Source organism: Ambystoma mexicanum, chromosome 11 (assembly GCF_040938575.1).
Source record: "Ambystoma mexicanum isolate Mex_15411 chromosome 11, UKY_AmexF1_1, whole genome shotgun sequence".
In the NCBI taxonomy this organism is placed as follows: domain Eukaryota; kingdom Metazoa; phylum Chordata; class Amphibia; order Caudata; family Ambystomatidae; genus Ambystoma; species Ambystoma mexicanum.
The window spans coordinates 621,993,917-622,014,235 of record NC_090934.1 but is presented as its reverse complement, the minus strand read 5'-3'; the positions used below and the strand labels follow the sequence as shown (position 1 = coordinate 622,014,235).

The 20,319-nt window shown below is 42.0% G+C and overlaps 1 protein-coding gene across 1 annotated transcript in view; it reads right to left on the bottom strand.

Annotated features, from left to right (window-relative positions):
* The window catches only part of SLC17A6 (solute carrier family 17 member 6), a 404,271-nt gene that overhangs the window by 100,238 nt on the left and 283,714 nt on the right, over positions 1–20,319 (bottom strand). Inside the window, exon 8 of the mRNA XM_069623494.1 lies at positions 13,228–13,377. Within this exon, the coding sequence (XP_069479595.1) occupies positions 13,228–13,377 (150 nt within the window). The remainder of the gene's footprint in view (positions 1–13,227; positions 13,378–20,319) is intronic.

The following is a 20,319-nucleotide window of genomic DNA, read 5'->3' as shown; positions in this document are numbered from 1 at the left end:
AGTGTTATTTTAAAGCCAAATAAGACATCTGAACAAAAAGCAATACACATGTCAGGCAGGGATCTTTTACTTAAAGACCGTGTTATAAAATTCTTCTTTAATCTAGTTTTACTAGTCTTCCTGGTCTACCTCCATGGACATCTTCAGGAGGATGGAGTCAATTGGCTTCACATACATCAGAATTGTAATCAAATGAAATGTTTTCTCCACTTTTGGAAGATTTTATGAGATCCGGTTTAGTCCGAATATTGGTGAGCCCGACTGCAGAAAATGTGTCCAAACACATTGCACAGTTTTTGTTGTGCATGCGATAGTGCCTGTGCACCCACAAACGATATTGACAGGCACACATGCGCAGTTGCCTTTCATTCCAGCAAAGAGAGACTTGGGGCCCGATTCATGGGGCACACCGTGCAAAGTGTATTTTTGCAGTACAAAATGACTTTGCCCGGACTTTGTACAGCAAACATACACTTTGCACGGTTCCATGAATCAGGGTTTGTGTTGGCAGTGCAAAGTCACGTTTCAGCAGTGCAAATTTGCTTTGAACTGGGCAAATATTCCATGAATTGGTCCCCCCTATCGTCCCTCAGCGCATTCCTACATCTTCCAATTAAACCCGGTATGGATGAATGTGTGGGAGGGTTATTTACTGAGTCCAAATGCTTTGCATCAGGGACATATAAACGTGCACATGGGCTAGTAGATTGTGTGGATATATTGCTGAACGCACTATGGAAGCTGTCTGCAGCCTTGGGTACGGTGACCAGATTATGTCATGTGGCCTAATGTAGACATTCCGGGTATTTTGTTAATGTTAAAGGTTAATGTTAAAGGACATTTGTACCGTGCACTATCACCACCGAAGTGGTCCCCTGGCGCTCTGGCGGCTCTGAAAAAGGGGAGGAGAGGGGGGTGGGTTAGTGGGAATAAACTGGAAAAGTGCAAGAGAGCAGTGATGTGCTGTTGACAGCCTCAGCCCGGTGGGTCCGTTGGCTGGGCTTGGGGTGTTTTATGGTCCGTAGTCGTCAAGTGCTGTTGTGCAAGTCTATGTGTGGTTTGTGTTGTTGTTGCATTGTTGTGAAGTTTGTGCGGATTGCTGCGTTTTAGGCTTGTGGTTGTGTTTGGTTATAGTTTGAGAGGTGTATGCAGAGGGATGGAATTGTTAGTTGGTTGGTTAGTTGGCATTGCTGTCCTTGCAATTGTGAGATTCCATCTAGGTGCGGTACATGCTAACAGTCACATTTCTATCTAGATGCCGCGCAAGCTAAAGTTAAGAATTCCATACTAGTGTGGCACATGCTAACAGTCACATTTCTGTCTAGATGCGACGCCAGCTAAAGTTCAGAATTCTAAGTGTGGCACATGCTAACAGTCACATTTCTATCTAGATGCGACGCAAGCTAGGTTCAGAATTCTAAGTGTGGTGCATGCTAAGAATCACATTTCTATCTAGATGCGATGCAAGCTAAAGTTCAGATTTCCATACTAGTGTGGCACATGCTAACAGTCACATTTCTGTCTAGATGCGACGCAAGCTAGGTTCAGAATTCTAAGTGTGGCACATGCTAACAGTCACATTTCTATCTAGATGCGATGCAAGCTAAAGTTCAGATTTCCATACTAGTGTGGCACATGCTAACAGTCACATTTCTGTCTAGATGCGACGCAAGCTAGATTCAGAATTCTAAGTGTGGTGCATGCTAAGAATCACATATGCTAACAATCACATTTCTGAAATTCCATCTAAGTGATAATTCCTGAATTTCAGTAGACCCATTAATTGAAAAATTATGTTATTCTGATATAAGTTATCTACAGAACTAATTTTGAATTTTAATTTGACTGTGACAAATGCTAAAATCGTGACAAAATTGAAAAGATCTTTCCTTAGTAGAATGTAACATCATTACTACCAACAAATATGGAAAATATTTCCTTAACCAAAATGGAAGTCAGAACATCTATCTTAAATGTCTTCAATCAGCAGTATTTCATTGTGTTTACTTCACTGAAGATATCAGATGTTATGTTTTCTTTCAATAAGGGTATAATTACAAAGCCTAACATGCACACAATCTACCAATTGTTGGTTCAAATGTAAAAGGAAAACTAATCAACAAATGCAAAAATGGACAAATTATTTTCCAATGGAGGCTGGTGAATACTTAAGACTACAGAAGTGTTTTATAATGGTGCTATTCCATTGAACAAACTCTGTGAATCAGGCCCTTCAAGTGGTGAGTGTAAATCAGTTGCCTGAATTGGCGCTTGTGAGTGTACGCAGCAATCAAGGCTGAAGCAACTTAATACGATTTCTCAGTGGGAGAAATATTGAAAATAAAGGGGCCACAAGGTGGATTTTCCAGCAAAATATGTGAAATGTGAAAAATGTGCAATCATTTCTGAAGGGGAACATATGCAATACTGTAATAATTGCCAAGTCATTGTGCGAGGCAGCATTATTCAGTACATTTTCATTTCTGTGTCTGGCTAACAAGATGGCACAATCACAACAATATATGCTATGCATTTCACTAAGAACACATTTCTAAGATGCTTGTGACAAACAAAATAATTATGAGGCCGTTCTCAACAATAAATGTCAGCATTGCCACTGTAAAAATCCTCTTATGCAACTGTAAAACACATGTTCATGCTTCAGTTCCCAATAAAATCATTAGACCTGTGAAATTGATATATGGCAGCATCCCACCTCCAACCTTCATTCTAGTTTTGCCAAAAGAAAATCATTAAAACTGTCAGTAATTATGTTTTGCCCCAATGTCACTCTGAGAGCCCTTCTCTGCTTGAAGAACACTATTTAAGCTCATCTTTCAGTTTAGATGTGTGTCAGGGTGTTTCATTATCCATGAGCATGTGATACTTATAGTAGATGCCATTGATCGAAAACAAGAAATTCCATGTAAGTTGACATTAACCCTGTATTTGGTGACGTTTCAAATGAATTTTATTCTCAAACTGCTAATACCTGCGTGTGTCTTTTGTCCCAGCAAAGGCCCATAGTCAAGGCCTCTTTCTAAGACCCCTGACTGACCCTGTGCCCTCTCCACTAAGGCACAAAGGAATCACAACAAAGATTGCAGCACCCATCAAGTTGGATTTCATCATGGCATTATCTAAGTGTTCCATGATCTGATGCCCCCTGATGATGCGCAATACCTTTGAATAAGATTCAAAAACCGGCAAGATGTCGTTCCAAAATGGCTGCCTCCTTGCTGGAGACTCCTGCACCCAAAATGTATCCTCTGGTGAGCCTGCCCTCAGCAAGCTCAGTTTGGCCTGCTGAGCAACAATTTGAAACTGAGTTTGGAAGCTGGCAGGCGTCCCCAGCAAAGGTCCTCAATCAAGGCCTCTTCCCAAGACCCCTGTCAGGCCACTGGTAGCCACTCGCCACCTACTGCCTCCTTACAGTACGTACCACTTCACTGCACACCTCTCATTGAGAAATTATTCATGGCATCTGTAATACCGAGGGATACTTTAATGCCCCTTACAACTTCCTACCGAACGCAATACCAATGAGATACGCTCGTCCTAACAGTAGAATTCCAAACAGCATAACACGTAAGCCCTCCTCACTGGCCACCAAACCTTGCAAATTCACAGAGAGAAACACACGCCTCTCCAGCCGAATGTCCCGCAATGAGCGACAACCCGTCATACAGCCTTCTGTCTACAGCAGAAAAGAATGCCCGTGCACAAGAACTGCATCACTCGGTTACATACCCAGACTACGCCTATCATTCAAACTCTTTACAAATAATTGCTACATCCCTCATCAATCACCTAGTATACTAACTCATAGCCCCCCTGCCTAAACATGGCTCTGTGTCCACCAGTCGTCTAGCTGCAGGCCCATGCCGCTCATCAATGAGGACTTTGTCCAGAACGTCCCTCCATGCTCCTACGCTACAAAGCTCAGCTCTGGTATCCCAGCCTCTGCGAATAGCAGCAAAGTTTACACATTTGCCCATGCACAGGATTTCATCACAACCAGGATGGCCCCTGCTATCCAGTCTGGGAATTTTGAACCTCGCAATTTTAACAGTTCTTCTGGTATCAGTCCCTCAGCCAAAGATGCCATGCCTTCTGCCATAATTAGCAAACTGGTTACTACCATCACACAAAATGAACCAGGTGCCAAGCCTATTGCACTAACCTTCGCAATTGCCATCAACACCCCTGACAATAGTATGAACACTAATTTATCTGCCTTCATAAATGCACCTGTCAGCAATCTGCGAGCATTAATACTACCACCCATTTGGTAAATCCAATTAAGTTTAATGCACTTGAAAAGTTAATGATATCAACCCTCATGCATCTGTACCCACTGCCTGCACACCTACCTGGAGTAACAATTCCTCTACTTATGTACCTGTGGTTCATCACTTACCTGAATTGCGTTACAATGCCTCTGTGCCTGACATATGTAACACTGCCTTGGTGTCTGAACTGCGTAACAATACCTGTGTACCTGAATTACATAACAATGCCTCTGTTCCTGAATTGTTTTACAATGCCTCTGTGCCTGAATCGCATTACAATGGGCCTCATTACGACCCAGGCGTTAACCATGGCGCTATTAGCGCCATGGTTGACGCCGGATTCCGCCATGGTGAATGGCGGAATTACCGCCCCATTCCAAGGTTGGCGGGGCAGTAATTCCCCATTCACCATTGGCCCTTCCCCATTCCCATTCTTGCCCCCATAGGGCTCAATGGGAATGGGGAAGGCGGTAATTACGGCACGGCACGGCAAATTGCGGTACCGTAATTACTTCCAAGATCCCTTTGCGGGTCCCTTCCATAACGGCTGGTAAAACCAGCCGTTATGGTAGGGACCCGCAAAGGGACCTCATAATTGGGCGGTAAGGGATTACCGGTACCGGTAATCCCTTACCACCCGGGTCGTAATGACCCCCAATGCCTCCATGCCTGAAATATGTAACAATGCCTCTGTGCCTGAATTGAGTTGCTGTACCTCTTTGCCTCAATTATGTAACATTGCCTATGTGCCTGAACTGCATAACAATGCCTGTGTACCTGAATTGCATTACAATGCCACTGCACCTGTATTTGCTGCCAGTGTTCCCAAACTGACAATAGTCCATACCCCTGTGGAAAATGCCCCTAGCATCTCAGTCAGCGCTGATGAGCCTAACGGCATGGCCCAAATTCACAACACCCCTGCTAGAGTTATAGAACTGGAACCCTCAGACGATAAGAGCCCTCCCAGCACCCCTAATTTAGAAAGCAATCTCATGGACTGCACTAGCATAACTGCACCCACTTCTATCACAACATTGCCAACCCTTAACCGAGAAGCATCACATGCACTCAAAGGTGCCCTCATCAACGCCAGATCCCTTTTGGCCCACGCCCTTGACATTTCTGATCTTATCATCTCCAATGACCTTGACTTACTAGCCATCATGGAAACATGGCAACACATAGCAGCAGGCCTTCCCTCTCAATCACCATACCAGACAACTACATCATCCTTCGGAAAGACAGAACAAACACCAAAGGAGGAGGGGCGGCTATCATCACCAAAAACTCCTTATCCATCAGAGACATAAATAATTACGTCTTCCAATCAGGGGAACTACTATGTGTCAAACTGACCCTGACCCACACTGCCACCTAAACATTTCATCTCATTTACAGACCTCCTGGTCCAGAAACATAATTTGAAGAGGACATCTCACAGCTCCTCTCTCTGGAGAACAAACCCTCTTCTAGAATTGTCCTGATGGGATATTTTTACCTATGCTTCAACAACAATACAGACACCTACGCCACTGCCTTAACCTGCTCCATCGAAGCCTTGGGCTTCACTCAACGTATCACTGGCCCTATACACGGCAAAAGCTGGACACTAGATGGGCTCATAGACCTCAACTGCAACATCAGTATCCTATCCAATGTGCCCTGTCCTTGGTCAGAACACAACGTCATTGTTCTCTATAGCACTGACCAGCCATGTCTTAACCATTCCAGTACCACTACAATCAACTCTTGCTAGAAATGCCCAGAACATCAATCCAGCCAGCCTGCTACCACTCCTGAATCCTTCACAGCCTACCAACAATAACCAAACGACCCTACTACAATGGTTGAATTATAGAAACATTCCTTCAAACTGCCATTGAAAAGGTGGCCACCCTGAACAAACACAAACCTAAAACACCAGCTCACATTAACACATGGTTTACGCCTAACCTCAAGGCCCTTCACACACCAAAAGAGCAGCCAAGAGGTCCTGGAAAAAGTACCACTCAGATGCCAATAAAGAGCTTTTCGCCTCTGTGTCTAAAACCTACAAACAGGAGATCCTCCTTGCCAAAAGTACAACATACAATGACCGAATTGAAAAAGCAAGTTCAGGCACTAGAGAGTTCCTTGCTATATTGTGGGAACCTGAATCACCAATTCCCCTCCCCCCAGACAATTGCCTTAAAAATGCTATTTGGTGCTCCAATTTTCAAAGTGCCCTACTGTACAAAATCACACTACTTCAGTCCAAAATTCTGGCAACAAATAAATAAACTGTTAGCTGCAGAGTCACCACCTAACCTATCACCTACATCACCCCCTAAATGCCCCACAGTTTAGGTTTTCCCAGGTCTCAAAGCTAGAAGTCAAGAAAATTGTGAAAGGTCTGAAACCCTCCAAATGTCAAGAAGATATCTGCCCAGCCTCAGTCATCAAAGACTGCACTATAGACCTAGGTCCATTCCTGATATCCCTAATTAACAACTCCTTCTCTATCGGCATTGTGCCAGCAAACCTATAAGATGCCTGGGTCCTCCTACTACTCAAGAAGCCAAGCCTTGACCCGAATATCCCAAACAACTATCACCCCGTAATTACAGTCCTGTGTTTATGCAAAATACTGGACAGAGCAGCATACCTACAAATCCAGAAGCATCTCAAAACCAATACCACCCTTGGGAATGCCAATCCGGTTTCTGCTCAGGCCACGTAACAGAATCAGCACTCCTAGATTTAGAAATCCAAATGGACGAGTTTAAAGACAATGGCAAACTTGCCCTCCTGCTCTTATTAGACCTCTCAGTCATATTTGACTTAGTGGACCACAGCATCCTTTGCCTGCATCTATCCTGAGCAGGCCACTTCTCTGCTAACGCAACAACCTGATCAACAGAACAATGAGAGTTTTCTCCCCCTCTGCATCAGCACGTCCAGCTCCAATCACCTGTGGAGTGCCTCAAGAATCCTGTATTTCCCCTAACCTCTACAATATCTTTACAAAGCCCCCCTTTGACCTCCTCGACACCATGCGTATGTCCTAATTGTTTGGACGATACCCAAATACATCTCCCTATCACTGGCCACTATGCCATGGACTCTCAAGCACTTTGTAAAGTCAATCTAATCATTCAAACCAGGATGGCACTACATTTCCTATGCCTTAATGACTACAAAACCGAGTTATTCCTCACAGGATCACAAACCTTACTAAACAGACTGGATGAGAATTACAAATCCTTCATCATGTTGAAAAATACGACATCTTGGGTACCCGTCAGTCGGGATATAGAGCTTGTCACGGAACTGAGACAGCTATGCTGGATCTCAAATCTACACTTGCTAGCACAGCTGACAAAAGCATGAGCTGCTCTGCTCATGCTATTGGACCTCTCCGCAGCCTTTGACCTAGTTGATCATAGCTTACTAGTGTCAAGGCTCGGAGAAGTCGTCAATTGCTCTGCAATTTCATCCAAATGGATTGCTTCCTTCCTGGGTCCCAGAATTGTAAGGGTTTGCGTGGGTGATAAACAATCTTCTCCTATCTCTCAGACATGTGGAGTCCCTCAGGGCTCCTGCCTGTCACCGCTGCTCTTCAACCTTTACATCCGGCCCCTACTCAATCTTTTGAACAAACTAGGAGTGCAATATACGAATTATGCTGATGACACTCAGGTTGTTATTCAGTTGAGTGGCTCATACAGCAGCGATTCGGAAACCATTAACCGAATATGTAAGGCCATACAAGATTGGATGGCTTGTAATTCCCTTGCTCTTAATGATAAAAAGACTGAACTCCTTATTGTGGCATCTAAAAACATCCGGCCAAAACTTGATCCTAACTACGCCTCTTTCCATATTGCCAATAACACCATCATAGTTCAAAAGAAAGTCAAAACCTTAGGAGTAGTACTTGATGAAGAACTCTCCATGAAATCCCATATTTCTTGAATTAAATCTAGTTGTGGTGCTATATAAAATAGAATTGGATATATTCGACCATTCATATCGGAAGAGAACTGTGCTCTATTGTCCACTGCATTGATAAATTCAAGATTGGACTATTGTAACAGCCTCCTGGCGGGCACCACAGCCTCTAACATCCAACCCTTACAAGTGGCACAGAACAATGCTGTGCGTAATATTTACAATCAGTCACGTCGCACACACATCTCTACTTTTACGAAAGAACTCCACTGGGTACCCGTCAAACACCGCATAACGCATAAAATGCTTACTACGACCCATAAATGCCTCAGTTTCAGCGCCCCAACCTATCTGTCATACTGTATGGGCATCAAACCTAACGTGAGGAACCTTTGCTCTTCTTCTGCGGTCACTCTCAATTATCCTAAATTTAGGACAGCCAAATTTGGAGGTACTACATTGGATGCTCAGGGTCCCCTTTTATGGACTCTTTTCATGTGACGTAAACCACATCACTACCCTCCAAGCATGATCAGATATGTACGTACACTAGACGCACCATATGTAACCAGAGCCTATTGTATATATTCATGGCTTTACTATTCTCACGTCTTACATATTTATGCTTACTGTAAGCAGTGCCTAAATCCCTTTGCAGTAATGACAGAGTAGTCCCACTGCAAACACACTTTTCACCATTTTTCATAATGTGTGATGAATTGGACAACTGTGCTTTGTTAATTGGACTGAAATTATATAACAATTTTACAATGACCTTGAAACAAGCCAGTACATGGTAAATAATGCATGATAAATATACATTTAGGTTGGAAGTGAATTAACATCAGGTTTAAGTGTCCTCCAACAGAATGTTAAGCTTCCAAGAGTCAAGTATTTACACTCTAAAGTGATTGGATGATGGAGGCATTGTGTTTGCTTCTTTATAACGCAGCGGGGGCCTGATTTACAAACATGTTTTCACTGGGACTTTCCCATGTTAAAACATGTTTGTAAATCAGGTCCAGAGTGTTTTCTATGGGCATGGAACACAATTGAAAAAACTAGAACAACATATAAAAAGAAATGCCCAGAAACACCAAAGAAGTTAAAGATCAGCACCAAACAGCCACGAATGACTATCTTATGGTATCAGGTTCTTCTATTTTATCTGACAAAAGACCAATACCCACTTTACCCCGTACTAGATCCTCACAAGCTATTCAGAAGCCCACCACATAACATAATTGATTTCTGCCCACGTACCCAGGGTTCTAGGCTGGGAAAGGTACTGCTTACTGCTGGAGCAAAACGAAGCAAGAGGGGAGAGATTGATGTCAGACTATGTTATCATCTCTCCTAATTTAGAATGAAATGTTATACTTTATCCTCCATATTGTGCTTACTGTGAGCATGCTTCATCAATTTACTCAGGATGAGTTGCCCCACTAAATATTGCTACATGCTCCTCCCCAATGAGAAAATAACATCAAGTACTTTAGCACTTGTGGTCCGGGTCCTTCTTTTTAGACAGTATGATTGGTGCTCTTTCTGCCAATCAAACTGGATGACGTGTGATAATCTCAATCAAAGAGAATGTGACTCCAGCAAGCAGGGAAGCAAGCAAAGATCATGATATGCATCAACTGGTGCTTCAATTAAATCAACAAGGAGTAGTAAAAAATATGAAATAGGGTATTGTTGGAAAAGAGGCTCTTCATTTTAACTAAGGCTCTGATTTTCAACTAAAATTAAAACTGTCCCCATTTGTGAATGAGAGTGTGAGAGAATGGGCTGAATCTGGTATCAGCCAGTATTGTGAATGCTCAAAGCTCATTCCGAAAAAAGTGGGGTTTGAATTTGGCACTGCATACCAGCTGATTTTATCATGACACACCAAACTACAGTAAAATGGACTTAGTGCAATGAAGAATAAAAACAACACTTACTAATTCTAATAGCCCCAAAACTCTAATGTATCCTATTACTAATATTCAAGGCTGATCAGTCCATAGCCCTGTGGTGCAAAATATTGGTGCAAAATATTGATGACAAACCTGTTCATTTTAAAAGGCAATAAATGCTCAGGATGGAAGCTGCAATTGCAAGGAACATTTGAGCTAAGTGAGGTGGAAAGTTACGCTGCTCAAAGGAGCACCATTGTTCATTTCAGAGCAAAATACCAGTGCAGAGATGTAACTTTTTGCTTCTGTTATCCTTCTTGCTGCATCACAGTCAAAAGTACAGGCTGATCACGTGCTTTATGGAACACTCTGAACAATGGGAGGTGGTTTGAGTTCCAGTAAAAATGGAGGTGCATGGAGTGAATTAATGTTTTTACAAAGATATTTTACAGGGAGTTGTAGGCTGGTGAATCTTGTCATAAGTTAACAAACATGGGTAATTCATTTCAGGTGCTGCACACAGCAATTTGCTATATTTCAAATTTTATTTATAAGAACATTTTACAAAGAGTTGCAACATAGAAAAGCATATTTACATTAATAAATGTAGACATCGATTGTTCATGTGTTTTTGACCACCCATGTGACAATCCTCAGATGTAATAGAAGGTTTATTAGCTGTCAAGATCAGTAACAATTTTCAAGGTCAGTTTTAGCAGAACCCTTGGCATCTACCACAAAGAACAGTGTTTGAAGTCTGTTCTACAGAAAAAGCTATTTACTCCAGGGGAAGCAACTGGAAATGAATTGTGTTTGTGGATATTTCATCATCATTTTTGAATCACAGGACATGTCATGTGAAAACACTGTGCATTGCATGTTTTGTTTTTGTATTTTGGCAGAATTCTAATCTCTTATAAAGCACAAAAAAGAGAAAGGTGAATCAGCCTCAGACTACTTATCATGTGTTCTGGTTTCTTATGATAACATACAGAGGGTTGTGAACCCAGTGATATCTTTGTGTTACCACAAGCAGTATCTCCATTTTACCACGTTTGGTAAAATCTCAAAACCAAATTGGGCAATGTGACCTGGGTCAATCAAAGGAGCTGGTTAGATAGATAGCTGTTTGCAGGTAGTTCTGGGTTATCACAAAAAAAAGGTATTGAAGAAAATATACCACATGATAATGAAATTGTTTTTAGGGGACACCAGGTCTGGTTTTGGCTTACCGTTCATGATCCCAGTATAAGAATAATAGCAGGCAGTCCTGTATACTTAGGGCTCACCAGAATACCATAAAATACCCCCCAACAGGCTGACAAAAATGTCACAAAATACCCTTAACAGTACTTACTAGACAATCCAAAAATGCATAGCTTATACACACATAAAACAAATACTTTAAATATACATGTGCCATGTTGGAAACAATGTTTTGACTTGCGAGGAAACTTTTATGTGGACACAAATAAAATGTCCTCAATACACAACGTTGCTTTTCTAATAACTTGAGGCAACTGTTCACGCAAGTAGGGAAAAATGAAGACATTTCACTTGGGAGTTAATCAGTGTATGTATGAAACACTTTATCTACAGCTTTGCTCCAAGTAGAAATAAGCATCCATGGATATTCCAGAGTGGTATTCTGGGCACATTCCTAAATTCTTCCCGGACCTAGAACCAGCCAGGCATAGAGGAAAGTTCAAGGAAGACATTGGCCCTGATTATAAGTTTGCCTGTATGCCACCGGTATTACCAGCGGGATACCGGCAAAACTGCACTTACTGTCTCCACTACCTGGTATTCAATTATTACAAGGATATTATGGGCAGTGGAGTGCCAATAAGTTCCCATTCCCAGGGAGTCCTATAGAAATGCACAGGTCAGCTTATTCAGAAATTTGACTTGTGCATTTCCTATAGGACTCCATGGGATGTGATTTCCTGAATCAGCAGCAATATTAGTAACAGTGCCAGTGATTTAGGCATTTGTTTGCCGGTACGGGCCTAAAATCCTGGCAGGTCAGGCCTGCCGGGGATCCATGGCCCCCACCACCAAACCTGAAGTGTGCCGGTCCAGAAAAAAGGCTGGAGCTGGAATTACCAGCATTCTTTCTGGACTGCACACGTGTAATGAGGCCCAAGGAGTTTTAAGTGTGCCAAACGGGAATTCTCATGCACACCATAAAGCAGATTCTCAAAAAGTGGCACAAGTAAAGAAAATGCAGACAGTGAGTGCAAGGATGCACTTTTACTTGCACAACTTTAAGAAATGCACAGGTCGGCTTATTCAGAAATTTGACTTGTGCATTTCTTGGGGGCTTGCATACATTAGTGCTGGGTGCAATGTATGAAAGCCTCCCAGCAACCTCATTGGTGCTGGGTGGGTGTGTCACATTGACTTGCACTTAAGGGGTCATCACTGTGAAATATAAACACAAGCATTAAAGCATTTCTCTCCCTGTTTGGGGGATAGAAATGCAAGTGGGAATGCAGTGCTGTCACACTGAAAGAAAAATGCTTGACGGTCAGAAAACACCCCATAATAGTTTACACATCTCACTGCCCTTTTACCAACGGATGCAGAGATATATGTGTCATCCATGTGCTTTGCTAAGCACAACCCATTTGTGAACCTAAGATGTGCATTGAAATATGCAGAAAAGCCCCTTATTTGTGCAAATGTGCAAAGAGGTGGGAAAGGGAATCTGAGTGTACACATATGTGAGTAGGGCACAATGTTTTTTGGCCAAGGAGAATTTCCCACAATTAGTTTAATATTTACCTTTCCAACTATAACATCAGCAGGCCTTTGACTTTCTACCCTTGAGGTTCCTGGAAACTAATATATAGCAATGTGTCAGGCCCATGCTCAACACTAAGGTATGCATAGAGGATAGGCAGAACATCCCTTGCTGACAAAGCCATGCCCTCCTGCTACACAATGCCCCCCTCTGAAATACAGACACATGCCTCTATGACTCGATCCACCGCAAGCAGTACTGATGAATTGGGCCATTATGTGTTTTCTTGGACATAATAAGGCAGCACAATCTATTGGCAGTGTTATTAGTTGGATATCATATGCTGCTGACCTACCTTGCTGATTTCAAATCCAAACACCTCTTCAAAGTACGCCGGCTGACTGATGAGTAGCAAGTAAAATGTCCAGCTTCGACAGAAGTTTGCCACTATAATTGCATAGACTGGCATTGAAGTAAAAAACTTTCTCCATGGAGTTTTATATTTCTGTAAAACAACACAAATGTTAAGAGTTAATGTACAAACTTTTAAACAGCAGTAAAAACGTCAAATATACCATCGATTTCATGCTGTTCTCACATAATATTATCATGAACATCGAGTACTGCAGAAAAAGCAACTTATCATAATCAGACATGAACTTTAATATGAATTTTTGTGGATTTTGATGTCATTTTTTTCCTTCTAAATTAAAAATGTGCTATTATTTCACACATTGTGCAATGGTGCATTTGTTCGGACTGTGTTTTTTTACAAATAAGTGAAAGGTATGTAGAGGTTTGATGTTTTTAGTGCGTATTGGGAGTGATTGTTTAATTGCTGTTTGTGAATGTGTTTGTTAATGTCCGTATTATAAGGTAAAAAGAAGTATGTCAGCCTATTAATTGAGGCAAACTACTGTTCAGATGCCTATGGCTTTTTGGAGTATCCCAACCGGTGTCCCCATTCAGCATCCTCAAACTGATGATATGAGGACAATGTTAAAATGGGAAACACCAAAGTGCGACATACTAGTAGTGAAATACTGAAGGTAGATCAATTTGGGGAACACGTGTGAGTAGATGACATTGGTGGCATGCCTAAGAGCAAATAACAGCCAGGAAGATTTCATGGGGGTGTGCTCTGAGGCAAAGTCACATGGAGAACACTCAGGAGCACATCATTGCAGGGATCTAGTAAGAGAAATCTGCAATGAGGACCACCAAGGGGCACATCTAAGTGAGATGCTCCTATGAGCACATTACGGTTGTGGAGCACCACAGTGAAAACCCAGAGCGACGCCCAGATGCATAATCAAAGGGGGGAACATTTTGGAGCAAAGTACAGTGTGGGCACATAGGAACAAATTATAGGGGAATAAAACCAGGGAGCAAAATAACCTGGACAACATCTAGGGAGAAAAGCACTGTTGGGAAACATGGAGGAAATTAATTGGGAGGGACACCTTATGATTGGCAGCTTAGGAGTGGCTCCTCAAAGTGCAGTAGGCCCCTTAGGAGTCATTGTTCATTGTGTGCTTATCTCCATTCAGATGTCTCAGAAGGACCTTGTAGGTAGTGCAGGGGTTCTATCTGGATTAAACCTCACGCAGCAGGGCCAAATGGACCGCTGAATTTCCCACCTCTGAAAGTAAATGTAACCCAAAAATATTCCCTAAAGCAAACGGATGACAGAAAGCTGCACTACTTCTTTCAAGTGTGACACAGATGTTCATCGTAGGGAGCAAAAGAGACGTAGAGACTGTCTCAATGTAAAGTGAGGGGAGCCAAAATAATGCGCTGCTTTATTCAATAACATTTTGAGCCAGTAGAAATAGCACCTGACAAACTGCACAGAGCTTTACACATATTAGCAAATATATGAATTGTATGATGCATATACATTTAAATCCCCATTTCAAATGGAACTGCAGTCATTTAAAATGGTGCTTTGCATCACCAGAACCATCGATCTAACTGAGGTTTTCCTTTAATGTGACAAGGTATTTCAAGGAAAGGAGAGGGGATATAAAGTGACAACAGTGCCTTTTATTTTTCAAAACTATCAGATTGTGGTACAAAGTTTAAAGTAAAATGGCATCCTTTAAACAATACATTATTGTGTAAATGTGTACAATAAATCAATGTTTGAGTATTGACTGGAGTAACATTTGCTTTTATATCAGCGCTATAGTTAGCTGACAGAATGAAATGACCCAAGTTTCAACTAAGAACAAACTAGCTCCCACTCTTGGGAAATCCTTCTAAGAGTATTCCAGCAAGTTCAGATCTGTGTGGTGTGGAGGGAGATTATGATCCTAATTGGCCAGATGGTTGAAGCATGTTCTTTTTATTGCCGAGCCTCACAAAAAATAAATCTTCCATTTAAGTGAAACCTTTGAACTTTGCCTCACAATTGAGTGAGCAATTTTGTAGGGCTAATGCAAAGGAACTAAGAAGACCTGTCATAACACTCTAATCAATCATTGTCTGAAGCAATATCAAAGACTTTCACACATGAGCCAGTGTGCTCAAACATGAGATCCAACGTCTTTCCTTGATCTAAATCCAACCAATGTTAGAATTACATTTCAGACACCAAAACCTATCTTTAAGATAACTCAGCAAGGATAGAATGAAGACACAAGGCGAAAGGTGTGTTGTTCTCGCGCAAACCTATTCAATCAACATTAATGTAAGTACAATATTTGAATGATTATTAAGCATTAATACAAATACTAATATTGATACATTTATGAGCATTAAATTCACAAATGCATACCAGATATCCAGATATTTCCCTGCACTTGGGGGTTACAAAACCCATATTTCAGTGAGGGGGTAATTTGCTACCAAAAATTGAGGAGTAAAAATAATTTTGCTTTCGGAAGTGTAAGAGTGAAATATCCCCCAACTTTGCTCATATCAAAATATTTCAAAATTATGATTAGCCAATGACAAATGGGTATGGCTATTCTTTGTGAATGTCTTACTATTGGGCAGGCTATTAGAAAGAGTTTATCAATCAAATAGTGTGACACAAGATTTGAAATATTGCACATTTTAAAAAGCAGGAACACACACACAGAATAGCACTCTGGTTCTGGAATTAAAAGCGGCAGGGAGGGAAAGCACATGTTACAAATTATGAAGAGATTAATCAGAGAGATGAACTTGATGCTGCTGATGAGCGGGGTTCTATTTTAATGAATGAGTCCTGTCCACACTTGAACCCGCAGAGAAGGGAAACTGAGGCAGTTCTAACCAATCTGAAAGTATTCCTGTTAACCCAAAAACTGAAAGAATAATTTCAAAGTATGATCATTCCCCAAATGAAATGGTAAATGCTCTTTAGAGTAATTGTTTTGATAAGTCCCTAAGAGGGGTTCTATGGAAGTGGTTCTTCTAAAATACATTGGGCCTCATTACAAGTTTGGCAGTAGCCTTGCCAGTAAAACCGGCAGGCTGCCGCCAAACTTGCACATTTTTCTGGCACCTTCCAATGGGGAAATACAGGGCTATTACAGCCCTGGTGGACCCTGTAGTTCCCCATTGCCAGGCACCAGAATTCTTTACTCCCCATTCCCATTGAGTCCAATAGGACTCAATGGTAATGGGGAGGACGGTAGCACCAGCACCATTCAGAATGTTGCTGGTGCTACCGTCAGTGTCTGCTCGCGGGTGCCGGTACACCTGGCAAGTCAGACCTGGCGGCTGGGAAGGCACCCGCAAGCAGAACTCGTAGTTTGCCCGTCTGGTAACAACGGTACCAGCAAGCTTACCGGTACCGTTGTTACCGGACCGGAAAACTTGTAATGAGGCCCATTGTTGCTTTACTGGCAAATGAAAAGAACACTCTCAATGCATTTAATATCAATAATTAAGTGAGATTTTATTTGAAACTAACCTAAAATATATTTCTGAGATGTGTGCAGTGTGCAACAGATATCACTGCTGTACAGCCAGCACACAGCTCTGTGTAAGTAATAAGCTCACTAAAAGCTGTAGTCAAGATGTCCGTTCAATAGCCTACTGAAGTTTTGCTTTTTAATGTGTAATCTGTGAAGGTCATAGATATAAACTGAATTCAGGAGGGAGTAGCATCTTAATGGTGTCCTTTCTACTCCCATACAACACGTCACTCTTGACTTTACATAGTAGAAAAAAAATGATCTCACATTACATGACACAATCTGTGAAATGAAAGGGGGGACCCTCATACTTGTATCATAATATCCTAAAATTATTCTCCTAGGGTGGGTGAGCCAAAATTCTATGTCTATGTCTATGTGTTTGTTAAGCGCCAAAGCCCTTGGGCATCAGGGCGCTACATGGAGACAGAAACGGGACAGGCTAGACACAAACAAACAATGAAAGAGGGCTGGAGGGGCCAGGCCTTAGCAAATAGTCTAGTTTTCAGATTTTTCCTAAAGGCAAGGTGATTTTTTTCCTTCCGCAGTCATTGACCTTGGACCTGGAAAAATGTGTGTCCAACTTATAGATTCCGAAATACTAGAACAGGAGAGAAAAACACTAGAAGAAGAAGAACTGACAAATGAGTAAATAAGGAAATCGATTGCAGTAGTTAACACTGGTAAATCACCAGGCCCTGACGGTCTCCTGGCTGAATTTTACAAAATCATGCCAGTCTCTATCCTTAACCTGAGGAAAGACATGTGTGCATCATCAATACCGGATGGCTTCCTAGCCCAAACGAGTAGACGTGCCATGATTACGTTAATTTTAAAAAAAGATATTGATGAAACTCTACCATCGAGGTATCATCCAATTAGCCTAATGAATACGGATAACAAGGTGCTATCTAAGATTTTAGCCATGAGATTGGAAGCATTATTACCAAAGTTAATTCACAAAAATCAATCAGGCTTTATCAAAAATAGAAATGCTGCTTGTAACATGTGAAGGCTTCTGCAAACAATGTCACAAGCCTCAGATACTTGTTATGATATTGCTGTACTATCTTTAGACGCTGAGAATGCATTTTATCAAGTAAATTGGAACTATTTGTATGCTGTGTTAGATAAAATGGTTTTGGGTGTCGGATTTATATCGTGGATTAAGTTGTTGTACTCCAGATATAAGCACAAATGGTTTGAGATCTGGCAAGTTTGAGCTACATAGGGGAACTAGACAAGGGTGCCCCTTATCCCCTTTCTTGTTGGTAATTGTGATTGAGCCTTTAGCCATTGCAATAAAACATGAGAAGTTCATAACTTGTCTAAGTATTTTGGGAATAGAGCAAGAATTATGGCTTTTTGCTGATGATGTAATGCTGGCAATGAGGGATTTGGGGAATTCACTGCCCACCTTGATGAAGATTCTTTCACATTTTAATACATGTTCAGGATACAGTGTTAATTGGGCTAAATCAGAGATATTGCTATTAACAGTGTCTTGTAATAAGCAATGGGTGGCATCGCTTACTTTTCATTGGTGTCCAGATAGGCTGAGATATCCCCAAAGATTGAAGAAATGGCTCATGAGAATATGAAAGAGTTGAGTAGTGGATTAAAAGAGGATTTGGAAAGATGGAAAAAGTTGAACCTCTCCCTACAGGGGAAAGTAAACACATTAAAAATGAAATCCACACCAAAAATAACCTATGTACTTAGTATGTTACCGTTAAAAGTAAGAACAAAGTATTGGAAGGAATTTGACGGGCTTCTGCAAAATTTTCTTTGGGATAATAAACCGCTGAGACTCAAATTGTGGAAGTTGCAGCTATCAGTAGAGAAAGGTGGTCTAAGAGTCCCAAACTTGTATGCTTATCACCTGGCATTAATGGTGAAATTTCATATGACATTCTTAGAAAAAGAGAGAAATGACTGGGCATTAGCAGAAGCCAGCTTTGTAGGACCACTAACACCAATATCTGTGCTTGGAAACCCAACTGAGGTATTAAGCAGGTTATAAAAAACAATAAAGTAAATCAAAATAAATAAATTGTTCAAGCAACGTTCATGGCAAGTTACCCACAAATCTCAGTGCAAATGTACACGTTGCACCCCCTATAAATATCCACCTACACGCATATCAGGTATTCTGCATACCACTTCTAAAATTCTTCTGCATTCCACCCCTAAAATTCTCTGCCTCTGAACATGCAAGGGGCGGCACTCCAGATATAGCAATATGCACTGCATGGGGGCCTTCCCAGGATTGGTAATTTGTGCATTGAGTGTAGACACCTGTGCCTTGGTGTAGCTCCTCCATCGTGCCATATTATGCCTCCCCCGGCCTTCATTCACCTCTATACCTCAACATCTCCTGCTGCCTGGTACTAGCACTGCCTTGGAGTGCCTGCTATTCCTCAACAGCCTGTTCTTCTGTGGTCCTCCTGTGAAGCACCACCACCACAGCTCCACAGTACCCATAGTAAGGCTGAGGGCTGTCCACTTCTCAGCTGTAGAAGTTGGCATTCTGGGTGAGCAGGTCCTGGCTAATTATGATGCCTCTTCATTCTGGATTCATTCTGGAGAGGCAATTTGCAACATGTGGACATCAGAGGATCTGGGTGGACATAACGGCTGCCAACAACACTGAGGGGGTGGCAGTCCGTACAGTCGGCCATACAGCTGGCCATGGAAAGAAGCGCTGGGATGACCTCAGGATCTGGAGCCAGGCAAAGGCGGCCAGTGAGGCAGGTGCATCTGTGGAGGTACACCTTGTAGGCTGCCATTGGGTGTCGCCCATCACCTCCAGATCCTGAAGAGGATAAACCCAGAATGTCTAAACCCTAGGTCCTTAACCTGCAGGCAAGCATCCAAAATACTGGCGAGTACTCACAGGCTAAACCTTTCCACAGACATTTTTATGTCCTGCATGGGTAGGTATGACTTCAGCTAGTTAAAGCTTTTCATTGCTTGTGTGTTGCACAATACTTCACTGGCAAACTGGCTCTTGCAGATGATGGAAGCATGGTATGGCACAAATCTGCAAAGTGGACAGGTGTAGGTAAGAACACTGGCAACTATTGGGAACAAAATGTAATCAAGTGCATGCACTGTGTGGTACTGGCAGCAAGGCCTCTCACAGGAATGGCAGCCAGAATGAGATTGTGGGTCACATTCATGCAGGCTTCTCTATGGGTTATTCAATTGTGCATGAGGACAGTTTCACCTACACTCAGCAGCTGAGACTGGCACATGGGCTGTGCACCTGACAATCAGATTACGCATCCGGCCCTGTCACACTACTGGTATGTCATCGTGATATATGCTTCTTTTGGGAGCAATAGCACAACTGCCTGACCCTCAGCAATGGGTGCATGCACATGTTCCATGCCTTCATCTTGTACTGTGTGGGGTGCATGTTGCTAGATGTGGTTTGATGTAACTATTAACACACCTAGCAAGATGATTGTACCTGTTACTATTAATGCTGCCACCCCTTGTAATGTAAATATATCAACTTTTGTTCATACTGCCGC